The sequence below is a fragment of the Drosophila innubila genome (assembly GCF_004354385.1).
Source record: "Drosophila innubila isolate TH190305 chromosome 3L unlocalized genomic scaffold, UK_Dinn_1.0 0_D_3L, whole genome shotgun sequence".
Classification (NCBI taxonomy): Eukaryota; Metazoa; Arthropoda; class Insecta; order Diptera; family Drosophilidae; genus Drosophila; species Drosophila innubila.
Window position 1 is genome coordinate 1,317,736 of NW_022995376.1, and position 18,545 is coordinate 1,336,280.

Here is an 18,545-nt window from a genome sequence, read left to right on the forward strand (position 1 = left end):
TCATCGTTAGTTTTTGTTATTTATTCATTTGTTGTTGTTGTAAATTAATACCGAGTCACAGTTGTTGCAGCAACTGTTGCTGCTGTTGCTGCAACTGCAACTGTTGCTGCCACACAATGCACATTTTCCAATGCCGTCTTGGAACACGTTTGACAAGTCTGAAGACTCAAGTTGAGAGACTCACATGATTTTCACTATTTTCATGTTAGCTTAAGAGCCTAAGCTCAACGCTGTTTGTTGTTGTTGTTGCTAATGGAAAATGGAAAATGGTAAATGGAAAAATTCCATTTTTTTCGCATGGTATTTAGACCCTGTAGTTAGTATAAAAAGTCTGCTAAAATTGTCGCAAAAAGAAACAAAACATCTCGTTTTATATTAGAATTTTTTTTTGTATTAGGAATATTTGTATTTATTTAATTTCCTTTTTTTAAAAATAATTAAAATTAATTTATTTAATGTGACTACTAGTTCAAAGCTTAAAAAAGTTTTAAGACTCGGTTTTTAGAAGAAAGTAAAGAATGTCTGTAACACTTATTTTAACTTTTTTTGTATTAAAAACTTTTTACAGGCATATTTGTATTATTTTTGACTAATTTGCAAAATAAACACAGGGTCTTTCACAGTCGGGCTTGTTGGATTTTTAGCCTTTTTACTAGTTTTTTTTGCATTTTTTTTTTTACGAAAATTGCTTGACACAAATTGAAGTCAACAGGGGGGAAAAGAAGAGAGCACTAAACTTTTTCTATGCCAACAGCTGCAGGCTTTTGGCTTAATTTGTTGCCAACTAACTACTGATAAGAGGCGTGGCAGAGGCACACACACACATACACACAGTGAACACACAGCTATATGAGTGAAAATCCTGTTTCTGTCTGTTTCTATCTTACAGTTATGCGTAAATGACTGTAAAACTTGCTCCGTTTTATGGACAAGAATTCAACAACAACAACAACTACAACAACAACTACAACAACAATTTGCAGCACTTTGCGGCAACCTGTTGCCCGTTGCCCCAACTGATAATTGTGAAGACTACGGTTATGGTCCGTCTCCCTCTCCCTCTGCCTCTCCCTCTCCTTCTCCGTCTTCCGCATTGAATTACAATTACAGCAGCAACAACGACAACAGCAACTATGACAAACAACAACTTCAACATGAATTTCAAGTCTCAAATGTCAGATTCAAATTGAATAATTCGCTAGGCAGCAAAAAATAAAAATGTAGCAAACGCGGCAACAAATTTTATGCAAGAAATAAAATAAATCAAAGACAAAAAAATATTAATTTTCAGCATAAGAAAGGAATAGGCAGAGAAAGAGAGAGTGAGTGAGAGAGCGAGAGAGAGAGAGAGAGGGGGAAGAGGAAGGTAGACAGCCGCGGGGGCTTAAATGCTCCGCTTTTGTTTTGGGGCACACCTTTCATGGGGTTTTTAGGCCTTGCGGCATCTTAAAAATGCTACTAAAATAGGCAGAAAAAGTAAAAACACTGCAGCTGAGGTGCTCGACTATTAAAAGCCCAGTAACCGAAAAAAATTGAAGTACAAATTATAAAAAAAAACAATAAAATTAAAAAAAAAAGTATATTTGATAGTAAAGTGCTTCGAAAATACATTCCTAATAGCAAATAGAACATTTTTTATAGAAATATATATTAATTTAAAAATAAAATAAATTTTTGCTAGTTTTCTTTTAAACAATATTTTGTTTAACTGTTCTTAATTGACATTAAATAAATATTTTTTGCATATGTTACATTTTTTAAATAATAATAAAGAACTAATACTACTAAATAAATAACCTTAGAAGTCTCCTTAAAATAAATTTTTTATTTACATAATTTGCATTGTTTCTTAACTTTTTTTATTTTTTTTTTAAATATTTAATTTTTTTATACCAAACCAATTTTTTTTTTGTCAATTTCAGAAGTTTTAAAGTAATTTTGTTCAACTGTTTCTAGTTGCAATTGAATAAATAAATCCATAAGCTTATAATCCTGTATACTCTGCTGGCTACTGGGCTAACAACAACAAAAACAATAACAAAAAAAAAACAAAAGCAAACAGAAGAGCCGTTATTTTTCCACCGTTTAGTAAACTTTCTTGAAAAGAATTGAGTTTTGTGTGTGGTTTTATGATATGACGATAAGATCCATGCGGAGCAGGCGAAAATGAGAGACGTCTCTGCTTCCTCGGGTTGTAAAATTAATTGAAAAGTTCCACAACAACACAAACAACCGAAAGCAACAACAACAACTTGAAAGCCATTAGCATTTCTCGAGCTAAGAATTTGTTTTAGCAGCTGACAAATGTTCTTCGGCAACTCTTGACTTCATTTCGTATTTATGTTTAATTAATTATTTTTCGACTTTTTTATGCGCCACTCAAATTGTAATTTGACATTAAATCTCGTTTAATGTTTATCTCTTTTTATTTTTTTTTGTGGCACACACAGTTTGTAGAGACTTTCAAAAAATTGCACTTGAGTTGTTTATTTATTTCGCTGTTTTATTTGCATTTATTTTGGTCAAATACGAACCCGACCAACCGACGATCCGTTAACTCTCGTGCTTCGTGCGTTTGCCGACAGTTTGCGCGCTCGACTGAAGTTCGTTTTGTATCTTGTAGGTTGTATCTGATGGCTTGTATCTTGTAGGTTGCTTGGCGCGTGCGTTGATCGCTTTGCAACCCGGTTTGAGTTGCACTTGCAACCTCAACTTCAATTCTTGCGTGTCAGCTGTTTTTTCCTCTCAGTTGCATATCAATTGGTTGTTGTTATTGCCTCGGCAGGTTTTGCCCTTTTTATTAGTTTCTCAGTTGTTTGTGTTTTTTATCAAGTTAAAAGTGCATAAAAAACCTGTTCACATGCGTGATGCCAACTTGAAGTTTCTTTTCCGCCAGCTAAATTAAAACAAAACATGCGTTTTGTCTGCCACTTCTGATATCGGAGTCTGTGTTCTCTGATTACCCTCAAATTTAAAGGGTACATTCACTTTATGATGACAGCAATTGCAATCAAGTCATGAGTTTTTAAAAATTATTGCAAACATCTTATCTACATATTTTTTTTTATGTGTTAAAGTAAAAAATATTATGAAATTATTAGAAAATGTTCAATTTAATTATATATATTAATATTTAAGTTATTTGTGCATTTTTTTTATTGAAATGTTTGTAAATATTTCAATGTTATTAAAAATAAAAGTATTAAAGCTATTTGAATTTTTGTTTGTTCAAGATTTCAATGAAAAATTTAACGCAAAAAAATCAATAATATACATTGAGATATGTTAATGAAATTTTCCATTTTATTAAGTAATAATATTTTGGCAATTTATACCTAGTGTGAAAAATGGACAGTTCCTAAGTCTATCATTATTATTACACTGTCTAATGAAAATACCTTTATAATTTAATTATTTCTATAAATTTATTGACTCTCATTGTAATAAACATTTTTTAATTTTACATATAAGTTAGCAAAATGGTAAATTTTAAAATGTAACATTTTTTTTTTGAACTTGCTATCTTAAATATTTATTTTTATCTATTTCAAGTACAGCTCAATTACTTAAAGAGTATGCAATTTTCAGTATACAGTTGTTAACTTTAGTTTATCATATTGTTTTATTCATGGCCCAATCGCAACGTGGGAACTTTTAATTATGTGTGCGTATGGGATTCCAGGAATTTGAGTTGTGTTTTGTTTCTGCTTCTGCTTCTTCTACTTCTTGCTGTCTCAATAAAGCACTTGAAGTGCAAAAGGATATTTAGTATGCTCGGACAGTGCGAATATCAAAGATTTATTGAAACTAGAAAGAAGGAAAAAGAAAAGAAAAGGGAAGGAAAACCAGTTTTGGGCTTCACTTGTTATGGAGGTCCAATTCAAGAGGTTGGAATCCCCCACTGCTCTAAAAGGGAATAGGGAAACCTGAGTAAGGAAAAGAGCATGAAAGAATCTTTAGTTCCTGCTGTGTGTGTGTGCGACCCTTATAAACATGTCAATCACAAGTAAATTGTAGCAGATTTAATGGGCAGCCGGAATGTGGGTCGAAGTATGGCGATGGAAATGCAAAATGTTTGTCCTGTGGTGTTTCCACTTTCCTCTCTCCTCACTCCTCACTCTCTCCACTCTCCAGCTGTGTTGCTTTGTCAGCAAGCACTTTTTTCTACCCATTTTTCCACACATTTCTACCGTGTTTCCATCTCGCTGCTTAGCAACAATTTATTGGCAATCTTCTAGCATAGGCGCGTTTTTAAGACCCTGTACTTTAAAAGTACAATGGGGTATTAAGTTGTTTAATAAAAGGGAATAAATTGAAGCAAGAGACTAAAAAATATATCAATGCTTGTCCTGACTGACTGACTGATCATTAACGACCTAAAGAAAATATATATTTCTTCATTTTTAATGTATTTTTTGTTAAAATTATAGTTTTTGTGTCAAAAATTTATTTACCATAAAATATATACATTTTTTAACTGAATAAAATTATATACAGGAAAGTTCTTTCGATTTATAAGCTCCAGCAATTTTCAGAAGTAAGTCAGTGAATGCTAGGGCATAAAAGAGCATGAATGCTGGGTATCTCGTGTTCGGGCACTCTTAATTAAAGTTTTTTGTATATGTTTTTTCTGCTGGCTTTATTCATTTTTTGTTGCTGGTGCTTTGACTGGAGGTTAAAGTGCGTGATGACCTCAATGAGCACGTAGCAGCTGATAAAGAGCATTCAAGAATCCCGTGTGCTTTGTAGCTCGGACTTTGGCTGCACTCTCAATTGCAGCACTGCCTGCTTGGCCATAAAAAGTCGACCACAAAATGGCGTCGAAAGCACTTCCGGCCCAAGTTAAAAACAAAAACTCGAGCTTCTCTCTCTGTTTTCTCAACTCGCTGCGTACGTGAAATGTGTTTTGGCTTGTTTTACTTTTTAATAACAGACCCAATGGTTCTTACTCTCTCCCACTCTCTCTGTCACCTTCTCTCTCTCTCTGTTTCTCCTTCTCCTTCTCGCTTCTTTGATGCGTTAGCGGCTATTAGAAAATTGCGAAAATTGCGCGCACGTTTCTAGTAGCAGTCAACTTTGACGTCTCCGTCTCTGTCGCAGTCTGCGTTGACGTTGACGTTGACAGCGACGTCGGCAGCGACAGCGACAGCGACGCCTGATGTTGCATGCGTGCTGGCAATTGAGTGCAGTTTCAGATTTATTGCAGCGTCGAACGTGGCACACCAAGAATTTTAAACAGTTTTTAGTTTTCAGTTCTCAGTTTAGTTTAGTTTATTAAGCGGCCAGCTGAGAATCATGTGATGACCTCAACATGCATAATTTATACAGCCTAAGGCTTTTTTTCCGCTCTTTCCAGAACTTATTCCATTTGATTTGACTAGTTTCCAACAAATTGCTCTTCAATTTACACCACAAATTCTTACAGTCCGCCCAAAAGTATGCTATAATAATTAATGCAAAATGTTGAATAAAAAGTAATGAGTATCCTATTATAAATTACTATTGTTGTGTTGTAATGCTACTATTTTTTGCATTGTATGGATTCAACTCTTTAAAAAAAAAAAAAAAAAAAATAAATAAAAAAAAAAAATGAGTATCAGAGTCTAAAAAAAATATTGAAAGTATTAATAAACAAAAATTATACTTATAAACAGTTATTTTAATAGCTCTAATATTTATTTCTTTATATTTTTAATTGTTTTGTATCATTTTGAAGTTTTAAATATATAAATTGTTTTTTAATTTTTATTTTTATTTTCAGTTGTAGAATTTTAAAGTTCAATTGTAGAGCTAAAAAGCATTTTACTTAGAAATAAATGCAAAATAAAATATTTATAAATATAAATTATAAATATTTATTGTTTTCTAGGTTACATTACCAGAAAATTGTATTTATTTTCGGAATTTTCTCGTTCCCTTGTAAAAACATTTTTATTATTTTTTAAATTCCTTTTTTTGGATTTTCTTATAACTTATAACTCTTAGTAGCTAACTCTGTGGCAAAGTGAACCATTTTGCGTTGATTTTCATTTAAAAATCTAGGCAAGTTATCAAGTTGAGTTTATGGCTTCACTTTTATTCACTTTCATCTCCTGCCACAAAGAAGAGACGCCTCCTGCGGCGCTGAGGCGTCTCCGTTTACACATTTTACTTAGTAAGCCACATGTGTGTGTTGTGTTTGTGTGTGTTGTGTTTCATTTGCGAGTTAAAAAAGCAGCAGCTAAATTACAAAATCGATATTGCTTAAATGTTGTTGTTTAATCAGCGTATGAAAATATGCAAGAACTTTGCTTCGTTAATTGATTCGCATTTGCAGTCGCAAAACTTTAAGCATAAATATTAATATTTATATTAAAATGTACGTGCAATCAAAATGTATGACAAGAAATTATGCGACCAAAAAGTAAATACATATTTAATATTCAGCATTTGTGGCAATGCGGCAGCTGACAGCAGACACAGCCCAACAGATGTTTCAAGGACATTATAAAAATAATTAAACCAGCTAATAAAAATACCCTGTAAATATAACACTTGTCAATCATTTCTTTTCTGATCAGTTGTTAGGGTTTCTTTTAATATATTAGCTGATTTTGTAGTTGTAAGGAAATTAAAAATATTTGGCACAGCTGCCAGATACCCTGTAATGCTTATAATATTTAACAATAAATTGTAGTTTATCTTAATATATTATTTATTGATTTTCATTTGAAATTTAAGAATTGTTTATATCTTTTAGCGGTGAGATACATTTTAATTATATTACTAAAAATTATTTTATTTTATTTTTAAGTTATCAAAAATTTCTTATTGATTTTTAATAATGTTATTTTTTTTTTTAAATTTTAATTAATTTTTTTTATATTCCAATTCAGCACAGCTAGAAGATACTGTCTTAATATAGCTATTTATGGTTATTTTAAATATTCAATTTTTTTTTTAATTTTGTACGTCTACTGAGACCCCTAAAATATAATGATATATTATATTAATTTTAATTTAAATTACTCTTCATTTGCTGTGCAAATATACTCTTTGTCATGTGTATATTATAAGCATTTGAGACAGTGGGAAACTGCTTAAATTAAATAAAGTATGCGCCTCGTTGTTTCCCGTTCCGTTGCGGCTTCTTCTTCTGCTTCTTCTTGTCAGTTACTAGGCGGCACCTAAAAGTAGGCGTGGCAACTGCTGAGCGGATGCCAGAAATTAATTTTCACTGAGGCCGCCCGAAAGTAGGCAACGCCTATTGTTGTCACGCCAACAATAAAATGATTTTCAAATGCTTTTTGGGGCCAACAATTGATTACACTTCGCCATATTTAAGTGAGTTTACATGTACATGAAAGTGTTTATGTATATGTGTGTAGCTAAAGCTAATTGTTCGATAGATGCTCAGAGTTTCCTGCGTTGCCTTTTTGCTGATTATTTCATATATCATTGCTGTAGGCAACAATGGCTTAAGTTATAAGCCAGTTGTCAAGCAGACAACCACTAAAGACTGAAGACTCTACTCGAGAGAAAGCCCTGATTGTTGCTTAACTTTGGCAACTTGGCCAAGTCAAAACCAAAGCCAAGGCAATGCCAATCGCATTACATGTGCCACAGCTAATTGTTCTAAAGCGCTCAAGTGTAGTTAAGCAGCTTAAACTTGCTAAAATTACACAGCAGAAGGCATAACAAATATGTTCATATGTCTGAGACATAAGTAACATAATAGAATAACAGCCAAAAACAAAGACACAGGACTCTTTTTAGTTTTTATTACTTTTGAAGTAATTTTTCAAAGAAAATGTATTTCATCACTTATCTTTAAAAAGGTAAAAAGAGAGTGAGAAAAAACTAATTGGGTTTTGTCTAAGACTTTTAGTTTTTTATTTTAATATTATTTAATAAAATATTAATTTCATATTATCTATAAAAATTCATTGTCCATTCGTCTGTCTGTTTACAGAGTCAGAGAAAGACAGATTATTCGCTTCTTTTAAGACTTTTTGTTGTTATTAATATATATTTTTATCGAAAACTGTTCTCAATGATTTATCTGCACTGATAAAATAAAATTAATACTTAATCTGTACTTGACTACTGTACAAATTTTAGCCTTCTAGGTCTTATAGTTTTGAGTCCCCTTAAAACCCGCCTTCTTTCTATTTACCCCTTCATAACTCTTCTCTAAGCAAAGGCAGGCACAGAAAATTAAACAAAATATTTAATATTAAATCTAAGACATTAGGAGAGTGAGTAGAGTACTAGTAATTGGACTTTCGATTATGTTTATTATATTATCTGTTAACTTAAAAATTGTAGGAACATTTAAATTTTACTTATGTGTGAGAAAATTAGAGAAAATAAAAGAGAGAGAGAAAAGAGAATAAGACTGAATATGACTGACTGCTAAATCTTGAATTTAACGCACTTGCAGGTCAAATTTTTCAAAACGCCGTCCCATCTTCCTATGAAATTTTTATAACTTTGCTGTCCCAATTCGTAATTTCAAACTTGTATCTCGAGCAGTTTGTACTGAACAATGATGAGTGAGTGAGCAATGAGGTTAAGCAATTTTATTATTATATATTTTAATTAATTTATTTTTTTTAAATTAAATGTTACTTGAACGAATTTATATTGAATACCCGTCGACATGAATTTTATACACATACAGTAACCAAATGTTGCTACAGTTTGCCTTTTCCCGGTGAATTCACCACTCCTGCTGCAGGGGGCGGTCGGTGTCGCCTCAGAAAGGGAACTATAAACTTGGCACACTCTGTGGCATTTGTTAGATGCACATGATGTAGTCCAGACACTTCATGAAATTCAAAGTAAGGATTATTCTTGGCCAAAAAGGAAATAACCTCCTCTGATCTCGAGTCAATAAATGGAGAGTCCGAGCCCTTAATGATGAGATAGGGCTTGTCCTTAATACGTTTCGCCATTTCGAGACCCTTTTCAGCACAAAATGGTAGAAGAGCGTGATATTTTGAGCGACCATCACGAAAGAAATAGAATTTATCTGGATAGAGCTGCGATTTCCTCACACTTCGGTTGAGCAAATGTTGAGCAAACTCCACAGGAACCGAGTTGAAGGTTCCCCGACTAAGAACTTTTCGTAGCTGGGACATCGTATAGGAAGGAGGTTCCTGAACTTCCATTAGCCTAGTGCGATCTTCTTCCACCAGATGTCTTTCCATATATTGAGCCCTCTTCTCTATGCATTCAGGGGCATCAAAGGGGGGCAAACAAATGTCCAGTGTGATGATCATGTCCACAGTTTGAGGAGCGAGTGAGGCATGAATATAGCTCAAGATGCCGCCCAGAGAGTGACCCATCAAAGAGACCTTCTTCCAGTTGTACTCCTTCATCACTCTGCCTATGACAAGGACCCAATCATCGGCACTGTAATGCATTCCAGCTGGCAATGGTGAAGAGTATCCATGTCCTGGTAGTTCGATGCACAGCACTCCCAGATAATCAGGTAATAGCGGTATCAACGTATCAAAGCTTCCCAGATTGTCCTGCCAACCGTGTAGGGCCAAAATAGGACGGTCCTTTCGATTGCCGTACCAACGACCCATCAAATATCCATAGGGTGTTTCGATGCTCACATCTTCAAACTGTCCAAATATAATTGCATGTAGTAGAGTGTAACAAATAACGACAGATTGTAACTTTTACCAAATCCACTAATTTTTACATAAATTAAATTGGGTTTTCTTTAAATAGCTTGATCTAGTACACAGAAAAAAATCCGGGATTTCGGGATAAAATTAATCCAATGCGATGTCAGAATTGCGGTAACCCCGGATTCTCATAAACAAAGTACAAAATACTTAAATCAAGCTCGATTTTTCATAACATTATTTTCTTTCTTGCAGTAAATAAATTAATTTAAGCTTCTTTGGATTTTTTATTGTCGATTTTTTTATATCGTTGCGTTTTTATCTACATATTATATTAATTTAGGAAGTATATCCTGTATATATACTTAAACAAATTTATTAGAATGGATTTTCTTTAGAATGGATTTTCTTTTCTGTGTATATATTTAAATATTCCAACGTCACTCCTAAATTAATTTGATTATAAATTTAATAAATAAGGTGCATTTAAGCAAGAAATTTTGTAAGATATTAACAATTTTTTTTTAAAACATTTTCCTTATTTAGGTTTGGTAAAGTTGCAAGCAAATAAAATATAATTTTTAAGCCTAATATAATTGCTTCAAACTCTAATTGTGTTTTACTTACATCGTTCAGCGACAAATTTCCCATGACAACTCTCTGAACTTGTCACAACCCTTTGACTTCAACTTCTTGACTGTTTGATTATTCGACTGCCTTCAATGTTTGTCTTGCTTTGTATTATCTATTTATTTATTCAAATTCAGTGGGTTTATCTTAAGTTTGTGTGCTTTATCTTAACTAACCGATTAATTGATTAGTGCTAGAATTTTAATTAGATTTTCAGTTATCCAAAACTAATTATAAATAGATTCTATTTCTAATAGCTCAAACACTTGGCCAGCAACTAAACAAAAAATTGAGCTTTAACCATTCAAAACTTTTCTCAAAGCTTTTACGATTTGAATGCGATCGCAACTTATTATTGTGATCAGTCAAATAAGCTTTAGCTTAAACGTAGGTCAGGTGTGAGAAGCTTTTTGTGAGGTAAACAAATCGAATCAGCTGTTTGAGAATAGAGCTTACCTTCCAATCTTATCACAACAGAATTCCCACTTTAGCTTTAAGCTTTATCAATTTTACTATTACTTTCTGCGAATCGCATTCCACATAAATTATAATCATCGTAATAAAGTTTTATTAGTGCATCGAATGTTAATCGCTAAATTGATATTGAAATAATTTGCTTCCATTGTATAGAAACTAATTTTTGCTTAATAAATTAATGTGAAACAAATCCAACATTTAAACGGATTAAAATTTCTATTTTAGTCGTCATTAAAAGAATTTGCTAGACCCTTTTGCATGTCGAATTTCCCAAAAAGCCGTCTCATTGCACGATGAATTTTTCTTAGCTACATTGTGTACAAATTTTAGTCTTCTAGGCTTTACCGTTTGGGCTGATCAATGGTCAGTCATTGAGTCAGTCAGGACAAAGATTTTTACAAATATAGATTACAAAACAATAATTAATTTTAATTTTTATTGATTTACCTACAATATATCTTTTGCTTTTGTTTTTTGCTTTGCTTTTTGTCAATAAAATCATTAATTATAATCCCTTTATTTTTTCGCCTACAATCTATGTTTGGTTTCCTCTTTTTTGGGAGGTGGTCGATGTTGTCTCAGAAAGGGAATTATGTACTTGGCGCAATCTTCGGCATTTGAGAGATGTACGTGGTGTTTTCCAGGCACTTCATGAAATTCAAATTGAGGATTTTGATCTCTCAAAATAGTTATAACTTGATAGTCGTTATCGGTTATATAGTGTGAATCGGAGCCTTTGATAATGAGATACGGTTTATTCCTAATGCGACGTGCCATTTCTGTTCCGAGTTCCGGAGTCATGACAAAGTCATTGACAAACTTGGTGCGATTGTCCCTCAAGAGGTAGAACTTATCCGGATACAGCTGCGATCTGTGCATGACACGATTGAGCAAATGTTGAGCACGATCTGTGGGCACAGATTCAAAGGTGTAGACATTGAGAAAATCGCAGAAATGCTGCAGTGTATGGGAATTGGCCTCATAGATTGTCGAACTAGAACTGCGTTCCACCTCCTCCACAAACTTGTCAATATTGAATGCATATGCCGATAAGTCCTTGACCCTTCCAACTGGATTCAGTACTGCCTCAATTGTGATGATAAAGTCCACTGTGTGCGGTGCGAGACAGGTGTGAAGGAAGCCCATGACACCGCCCATGGAGTGACCCATCAAAGAGACCTTCGACCACTTGAACTGCCTCATTATCCTGTTGATGACATAGGACCATTCAACGAATGTATACTGAATGCCCGGAGGCAAACCAGAGGAGCATCCATGTCCAGGTAAATCGATGCAGAGCACTCCCAGATAGTCCGGCAACAATGGAATCAATCTATCGAAAGTTCCCAGGTTATCCGTATAGCCATGTATGGCCAAAATAGGTCTCTCCTTTCGGTTGCCATACCAACGACCCGAAATGTGACCCCAGGGAACCCAGATGCTCACATCCTCATACTGTTGAAAGTCAAATTGATGAGATAATCGAGTAATCAATATGAGGTTTACTAACCTCGCTCAATGACAAAGTTCCCATAATGTTAATGTTGTTACAATTGATTAGAATTTGAATTTATATGCTTATCGCTTGAATATGATCTAGATTCTAGAAAATGGATTATGTCCGTCTGGTTTAACACTTTGCCGGCAACTGATCAAGTTATGTTTTACCCAAGAGCAGGAAAACTTTTGGAATAGCTTATCAGCTAACTAATCTGATCTTAATTACTTTACTTTCCCTTTTTGCAAAAACAGTTAAACTTATCATTAGCTCAATATAATCAATACAACTTGCAAATTTATAATGAGATTAGATTTTTTGCTGATATTATAGTTTTTTTATTGTTCTGTGAGTTAAGCAAATGATTCGAGAATGGCTCTAATCTCATTTTAGATTAGATAACAAAACAATTATCGAATCAAATTTTTGTAATAATATGAATTTTTAGTTTTATTATGCTAAGAAATGTCTTCTTTTTTCCGTCTATAATTTGTGTGACTTTCTTGAAAATGCCTTCTCTTCAGAATTTGCTCGATGTTGATTTAGAAAGGGATTTATGTACTTGGCACACTCTGTGGCATTGGAGAGATGTACGTGGTGTAGACCAGACACTTCATGAAATTCAAATTGAGGATTTTGATAACCTAGAATGGATATAATTTCATTGCTCTGTTCGGTTATAAAAGGCGAATCGCAGCCTTTGATGATGAGGAAGGGTTTCTTCCCAATGCGACGAGCCATCTCTGCTCCAAATTCCGGACCGAACAGTAACTCATTGAAATACTTTACGCGATTGTCCTTTGCGATATAGAACTTATTCGGATACAATCGCGACTTGCAAATAGTTCGTTTAAGCAGATGATGGGCAAATTCCTTCGGCACAGACTGAAAGGTAATTTTACTAACAAAATCGGTGAGGCTTTCTAGCGTGTAGGAAGTTGGCTCATAGATTATAGCACTTGCATTACGTTCTTCTTCCTCGAGATACTTTTCAATACGTAACTTTTTTGTCTCCGTAAAGTCCGGGGTCTCCATGGGGCTGAGAACTGCCTCAATTGAGATGACAAGGTCCACTGTGTGCGGTGCGAGGGAGGTGTAAATAAAGCCAAGCAAGGCGCCGAATGAATGACCCATCAAGGAGACCTTTGACCATTTGAACTCTTTCATTATCCTGGCTATAAGAAAGGCTGAATCAAAGAAGTCATAGTGAATGCCCGGTGGCAAAGGAGAAGAGTATCCATGTCCAGGTAGATCGATGCAGAGCACTCCCAGATAGTCCGGCAACAGAGGAATCAGTCTATCATAGCTGCCCAGATTATCCAGAAAGCCATGTATGGCCAAAATAGGTCTCTCCTTTCGGTTGCCATACCAACGACCCGCAATGTGACCCCAGGGAACCCAGATGCTCACATCCTCATACTGTTGAAAGTCAAATTGATGAGATTATCGAATAATTCATTATTAATAATATTAATCTTACGTCGTTCAATGACAAAGTTCCCATGATTTTTTTTCTTTAGCAAAGTCTTTACTATATAATTTCAATAAGGCCAACGATCGATTTGAAGTCAAACTAAAATGCTTAGTGCTAGCTGTTATTGAATGTGATAAATAAAATTGATTAGGTCCGTCTGGTTAAGCAGTTTGTCGGCAACTGACCAAATTATGGTCTACTGAAGAGCATGAAAACTTTTCGAAAGCTTTGCAAATTACTGATCAGATTTCACTTCTTGCATGTACAGCTAAACTTATGAGACAAGCTTATCAGGCTCTTTCTAACCAATGTTTCTTGTTTTATCTATGTTGTGTGCAAATTTCAGCCTTCTACGTCTTACGGTTTGGACTTTGTTAGTGAAACTAGGAACTTTACCCCAGTTTTGTCAAAATGAATGAGCTTTAGTTTAGACATAGGTGAAATCTAATCAAATCTCTTGTCATAATATAAATCTATAGTTTTATTTTGTTACAAATATTTTTCATATCAGTGCAATAGTTTTCATACTGGATTGATTGATTTTTTCTGCGTTAATTAATACATATTAATCTTTTGTCATAATATAAATTTATAGTTTAATTTATCAATAGTTTTCATACTGGATTAATTGATTTTTCCTGCGTTAATTAATACGTTTTAAGCTTTTCCCCTCTCCATTTTCGCTTTACAATTTGCTGCGTCGCTTGAGGTTCCAGGAAAAGAAACGTTCCTGTGCCTTGCGTCTCTCCTTTTTGCTCAGGGTTGCCTCCTCGCCGGCCAGCGACCAACTTGCCACGGGGGGAGGACGGTGGTGTCTCAGAAAGCGAACTATATGCTTGGCCACCTCGGTGGGATTCGTGAGATGGACGTGATGAGCACCTGACACTTCGTGGTACTCGAAATGCGGATTCTGGCTTCTCAAAATGGAGATGACCTCTTCGGACGTGGAGTTGATATAAAAGGATCTGGAGCCTTTGATTACTAAATAGGGTTTCCGCTTAATACGTCGCGCCAGTTCGGCAGCAATTTGCGGATACATGGGGAATATGACATAATACTTGACGCGACCGTCTTTGGAGAAGTAATATCTATCCGGATACAGCTGAGACTTGGTCACACTGCGATACAGCAGATGATGAGCTGATTCTGGAGGCACCGACTCGTAGGTTCCCTTGCTGAGCACACTGCGCAGCTGGGCGAGGGTGTAGGAGGGTGGTTCGTGCATTTCCAGCTGCTCCGAGCGCTCCTCCTCCACCAGATGCTTGTCGAAAAAGGGGGACCAAGAGGATAATAATTCGGGTGACTCCAACGGAGGCAGCACAATGTCCAAGGCGATGACCATGTCCACGGTGTGAGGTGCGAGTGCAGTGTAAATGTAGCTCAAGACACCGCCCAAGGAGTGACCCATCAGGGAGACCTTCGACCATTTGTACTCCTTCATTACGCGGGCTATGATCAGCACATAGTCGGCCACACTGTAGTGCATCCCTGGCGGCAGTCGAGAGGAGCATCCATGTCCAGGCAGATCGATGCAGAGCACTCCCAGGTAATCCGGCAACAGCGGTATCAATGTATCAAAGCTTCCCAGATTGTCGAGCCAACCGTGTATGGCCAAAATAGGTCGCTCCGTTCGATTGCCGTACCAACGACCCGAAATGTGACCCCAAGGCGCCCAAATGCGGACATCTTCATACTGAAATCATTTTCAAATTGTTATGAAATCAAATTTTAAATAAATAAATCAATTTGAAGGAAATATGCTTAAACAATCTTAAACTTTTAATCGCAATTTCCGAAATCAATTTACAATTTATTCAGTACATATAATGTTAAATTCTCATTTTAAAAAGTAAAAAAATAATATGATGATAATATAATTATTTTAAATTGAAATTTGATATTTACTTTATTCTTTTGAAAAATGATTTTAAAAAATGTTTTTTTTTAGCTTTGCTTTAACACTAGATAGTATTTTTTTAATAGAATCTATAAAAGGTAATTATTTTTAAGTTTTTAGTCATCAATTAACACAAACCTTTAGATTATTTCAAGAAAAATCCTAATAATGTCATATTAATATATTTTATATTTATTAATATATTTATATTTTATATTATATTTTGTTAAATTAAAAAATGTTTTTTTTAGCTAAGTTTTAACTCTAAATATTATTTTTTTATAATAAGAATCAATAAAAGATAATTCTTTTTAAGTTTTAGGTCATCATTTAACACAAACTTTTAGATAATTTCAAGAAAAATCGTAATAATGTCAAATTGAAATTTAAACTAAATTTAGTTTTTTTCTAGAGTTTTTATATTTAAATAACAAGTGATTCATATTCATGGTTTTGTTTATAATAATCAAAAATAAAACTTTCGGTTCTTAGTACAGAAACTATTACATATTTCACATACATGTAATTGCTCAAATGACTTGAATTACGTGTAGCGCAGTGTATAAACAAATGTTGTTGTTGCTTTAGCATATGGTCTTGAGCTTTTTATAATGCTTACTCACGTCGCTCAATGATAATGTTCCCATTGCGCCTCTCTGAACTTTGGTCGACCCTTTGTTGTTGTTGATTTGTTGCTCTTGTTCTTTTTGGCACTTCCAAAGGTTATTTTCTATAAACTTGATTGAGTTGAAACGATAATCTAAGTAGCATGCGATTAATGCTAGTCATTTAATCACATAACTTTTATTTTTTTAAACTAATTCAATGTATGATTAATCGATTAAGCGACGTATGTCTTTCTACTTAAAGAGCTGACCGGCAACTGAGGCTAAATGTGTGACTAGTGTGCTTTCCATACTAGCAAAAGCTTCTCACAGAGCTTTTCACTCAATTTTCTCTCTTGAGCGAGATTCGATCGTAAGAGAACATTCGAGTGAAAAAGCTTTGACTCTGAGTGAAACCTGTTTGAATTCCACTTGAAGAGTCAGTGGCTTATTATTTGAGTTGGGAATGCAGCTTTGCACTTGAATATCTATTATTATCTTGAGGCTCTAATGACTTTTTCCGTATTTTTCCTCTTGACACCAACTTCGAACTGTCATAACTTTGGCAGAACTCAGCCGATTTCCAAGCCGAATGTCATTTTGATCATGGTTTGACCTCTTAATTTATTCTGCATTTAAATTTGGTTTATTTAAAATATTTTATATTTTTTGATCATAGCCATAATTTGATTTTGAAAATTCAAAATTTAAAATCTCAAGTTATCACTTTTAATCGACTCCTTATATCGTAATTAGTATAAAACAACACTTTAAATTCGATTCTGAGAGGTTTCCTTGTCAAACCTAACAAAAAATTGTACTTGTAAAGTTGTCAGACCAAAGTCTTACCTTATTTAAAATTCCCATAACTTTGCCAAAACTGGACCGATTTTCATGCGGAATGCCATTTTCATCATTATTTGGACTTTTAATTAAGTTTGCATTAAAATTTTATTTATTTACATTGATTTTTTATTTCATTTGATTTTTTTCCTTACTGTCCACTATTTGCACTTTTCGCCTTAATATTTCAAATTTCTTCCAATTTCGCAATAGTACCAATTAAATTTTCAAGTGTTTGATTTTTAAACTTTAAACTCTTACTTGCAATCTCTGTAAACATGTAAATAGAGAGTAAAATCAAGTGACTTTTTAAAGTGCAATACCAAGCGACGAATGTTACTCACTTTCAATCTACTTACCGAGTGAATACCAGAAGGATATTGTGAGGAGAGACAAAGCTCACCCAGGTGGCCATGTTATGCATCCAGCCGTAAATACCCCTGGAAATGCGAGGACTCTCTTGTCCCTGTCAAAGTCCATAAACAGTCTGGAGGTTTTGGGAATGCTGCGATTAGCACGTGACTTTCGAATCGAATTTTCCGCTTCAGTCACCGCATTGCTGGTCATTGCTTGGTGTCCATCGAATCCAATCCATTGAGGTCTTTCTGGTCAACTGAACGACACGTACTCGAACTTTGCCGCATTCACCTCGATCTGAAAAATGTGGAGAGACAGGAGTTGGGTCTGTTATTGGAAACTGACCTTGTGGCGATTGTAAACCGATTTGTTCAACTTTAGATATCGTGTGATGTGACAGACAGTTATACAAGTACACAAAATATCCAAAAAAAACTGAAATTTAGTTTTAAATTTAATATTTACGTACATATATTTTCATTGTCAATTTATAAATCTATTTCGGATTTAAGTTTAAGTAATTTATTCATACTTATTTATTACTATCGATATGTTAAAATTAACTAAAATATATCGTAGCGAAAAGAAAACTATTTGATTTATAATAATTAATTTTCATACCAAATCGAAAATATTTCTTATATATATAAAAGATCCTTAAGTAACCTTAAAAAGCTAATAGAAATAAATTGTATTTATAGAACTTTTTAATTGCAACTTAAAAGAATTGCATATACCATTTAATGTCTCAGTATTTATTTTTTATTGCTTTTAAGAACAATTTTTTATTTGATAACGATGAGGAAGGGAAATCAAATCAATGGGAGAAGGAGACAGGGAAAAGGAGAAGTAGTAGAGTGCTCTCAAGTTGAGTTTTCTCAACATTTTCCTTACACTTTCCGCCTGTCAGTCTGTCTGTCTGCTGGTCTGGGAATTTCCCCAGTCTGTCATGCTTTCTGCACCTTTTGAGTGACATTTTCTGCAGCTGTTCGGTTCCGTTTAAACCTGTCGCCTGAGTTGGCAGTGTTTGAGCTATATCCTGCAACTGTCTCTGCTCCTGCCCCTGCCACGCCCCCTTAAAATGCGAATGCATTGTGTAAATTTCCTGTGCATTACAGGCGCGTTAGGTATGATTTATATTTAA

The 18,545-nt window shown here is 34.3% G+C and overlaps 4 protein-coding genes across 5 annotated transcripts; all 4 read right to left on the reverse strand.

Moving 5' to 3' along the window:
- Positions 1-8,510: 8,510 nt before the first annotated feature.
- On the reverse strand, positions 8,511-10,304 carry LOC117788026 (probable serine hydrolase). The gene is made up of 2 exons (XM_034626681.1): positions 10,248-10,304; positions 8,511-9,614 (listed from the first exon to the last, which is right to left on the reverse strand). Exons 1-2 carry the CDS (start codon positions 10,269-10,271, stop codon positions 8,676-8,678), a joined length of 963 nt encoding a protein of 320 aa, XP_034482572.1. The 5' UTR covers positions 10,272-10,304; the 3' UTR covers positions 8,511-8,675.
- An 876-nt stretch (positions 10,305-11,180) lies between these two features.
- Positions 11,181-12,343, reverse strand: LOC117787971 (probable serine hydrolase). Its single transcript, XM_034626614.1, has 2 exons — positions 12,238-12,343; positions 11,181-12,182 (listed from the first exon to the last, which is right to left on the reverse strand). Exons 1-2 carry the CDS (start codon positions 12,259-12,261, stop codon positions 11,256-11,258), a joined length of 951 nt encoding a protein of 316 aa, XP_034482505.1. The 5' UTR covers positions 12,262-12,343; the 3' UTR covers positions 11,181-11,255.
- A 322-nt stretch (positions 12,344-12,665) lies between these two features.
- Positions 12,666-13,729, reverse strand: LOC117788021 (probable serine hydrolase). Its single transcript, XM_034626676.1, has 2 exons — positions 13,706-13,729; positions 12,666-13,644 (listed from the first exon to the last, which is right to left on the reverse strand). Exons 1-2 carry the CDS (start codon positions 13,727-13,729, stop codon positions 12,709-12,711), a joined length of 960 nt encoding a protein of 319 aa, XP_034482567.1. The 3' UTR covers positions 12,666-12,708.
- A 602-nt stretch (positions 13,730-14,331) lies between these two features.
- LOC117788718 (probable serine hydrolase) lies at positions 14,332-16,504 on the reverse strand. 2 transcript variants are annotated; one of them, XM_034627559.1, is made up of 3 exons: positions 16,414-16,483; positions 16,220-16,356; positions 14,332-15,392 (listed from the first exon to the last, which is right to left on the reverse strand). In XM_034627559.1, exons 2-3 carry the CDS (start codon positions 16,241-16,243, stop codon positions 14,385-14,387), a joined length of 1,032 nt encoding a protein of 343 aa, XP_034483450.1. In that variant the 5' UTR covers positions 16,244-16,356; positions 16,414-16,483; the 3' UTR covers positions 14,332-14,384. The 2 variants fall into 2 exon arrangements, with proteins under 2 accessions (XP_034483450.1, XP_034483449.1); XM_034627558.1 differs by having other exon boundaries at positions 16,220-16,504.
- Between the last annotated feature and the right edge of the window lie 2,041 nt (positions 16,505-18,545).

What these genes read in the sequence shown, in the direction of transcription:
- LOC117788718 (XM_034627558.1), bottom strand. Translation starts at nt 16,243, where the DNA reads ATGGGAACATTATCATTGAGCGAC. An exon ending in GAACATTATCATTGAGCGAC is followed by an intron (nt 15,393 to 16,219) that starts GTGAGTAAGCAT and finishes AAATGATTTCAG; the next exon opens with TATGAAGATGTCCGCATTTG.
- LOC117788026 (XM_034626681.1), bottom strand. Translation starts at nt 10,271, where the DNA reads ATGGGAAATTTGTCGCTGAACGAT. An exon ending in GAAATTTGTCGCTGAACGAT is followed by an intron (nt 9,615 to 10,247) that starts GTAAGTAAAACA and finishes ATATTTGGACAG; the next exon opens with TTTGAAGATGTGAGCATCGA.
- LOC117788021 (XM_034626676.1), bottom strand. Translation starts at nt 13,729, where the DNA reads ATGGGAACTTTGTCATTGAACGAC. An exon ending in GAACTTTGTCATTGAACGAC is followed by an intron (nt 13,645 to 13,705) that starts GTAAGATTAATA and finishes GACTTTCAACAG; the next exon opens with TATGAGGATGTGAGCATCTG.
- LOC117787971 (XM_034626614.1), bottom strand. Translation starts at nt 12,261, where the DNA reads ATGGGAACTTTGTCATTGAGCGAG. An exon ending in GAACTTTGTCATTGAGCGAG is followed by an intron (nt 12,183 to 12,237) that starts GTTAGTAAACCT and finishes GACTTTCAACAG; the next exon opens with TATGAGGATGTGAGCATCTG.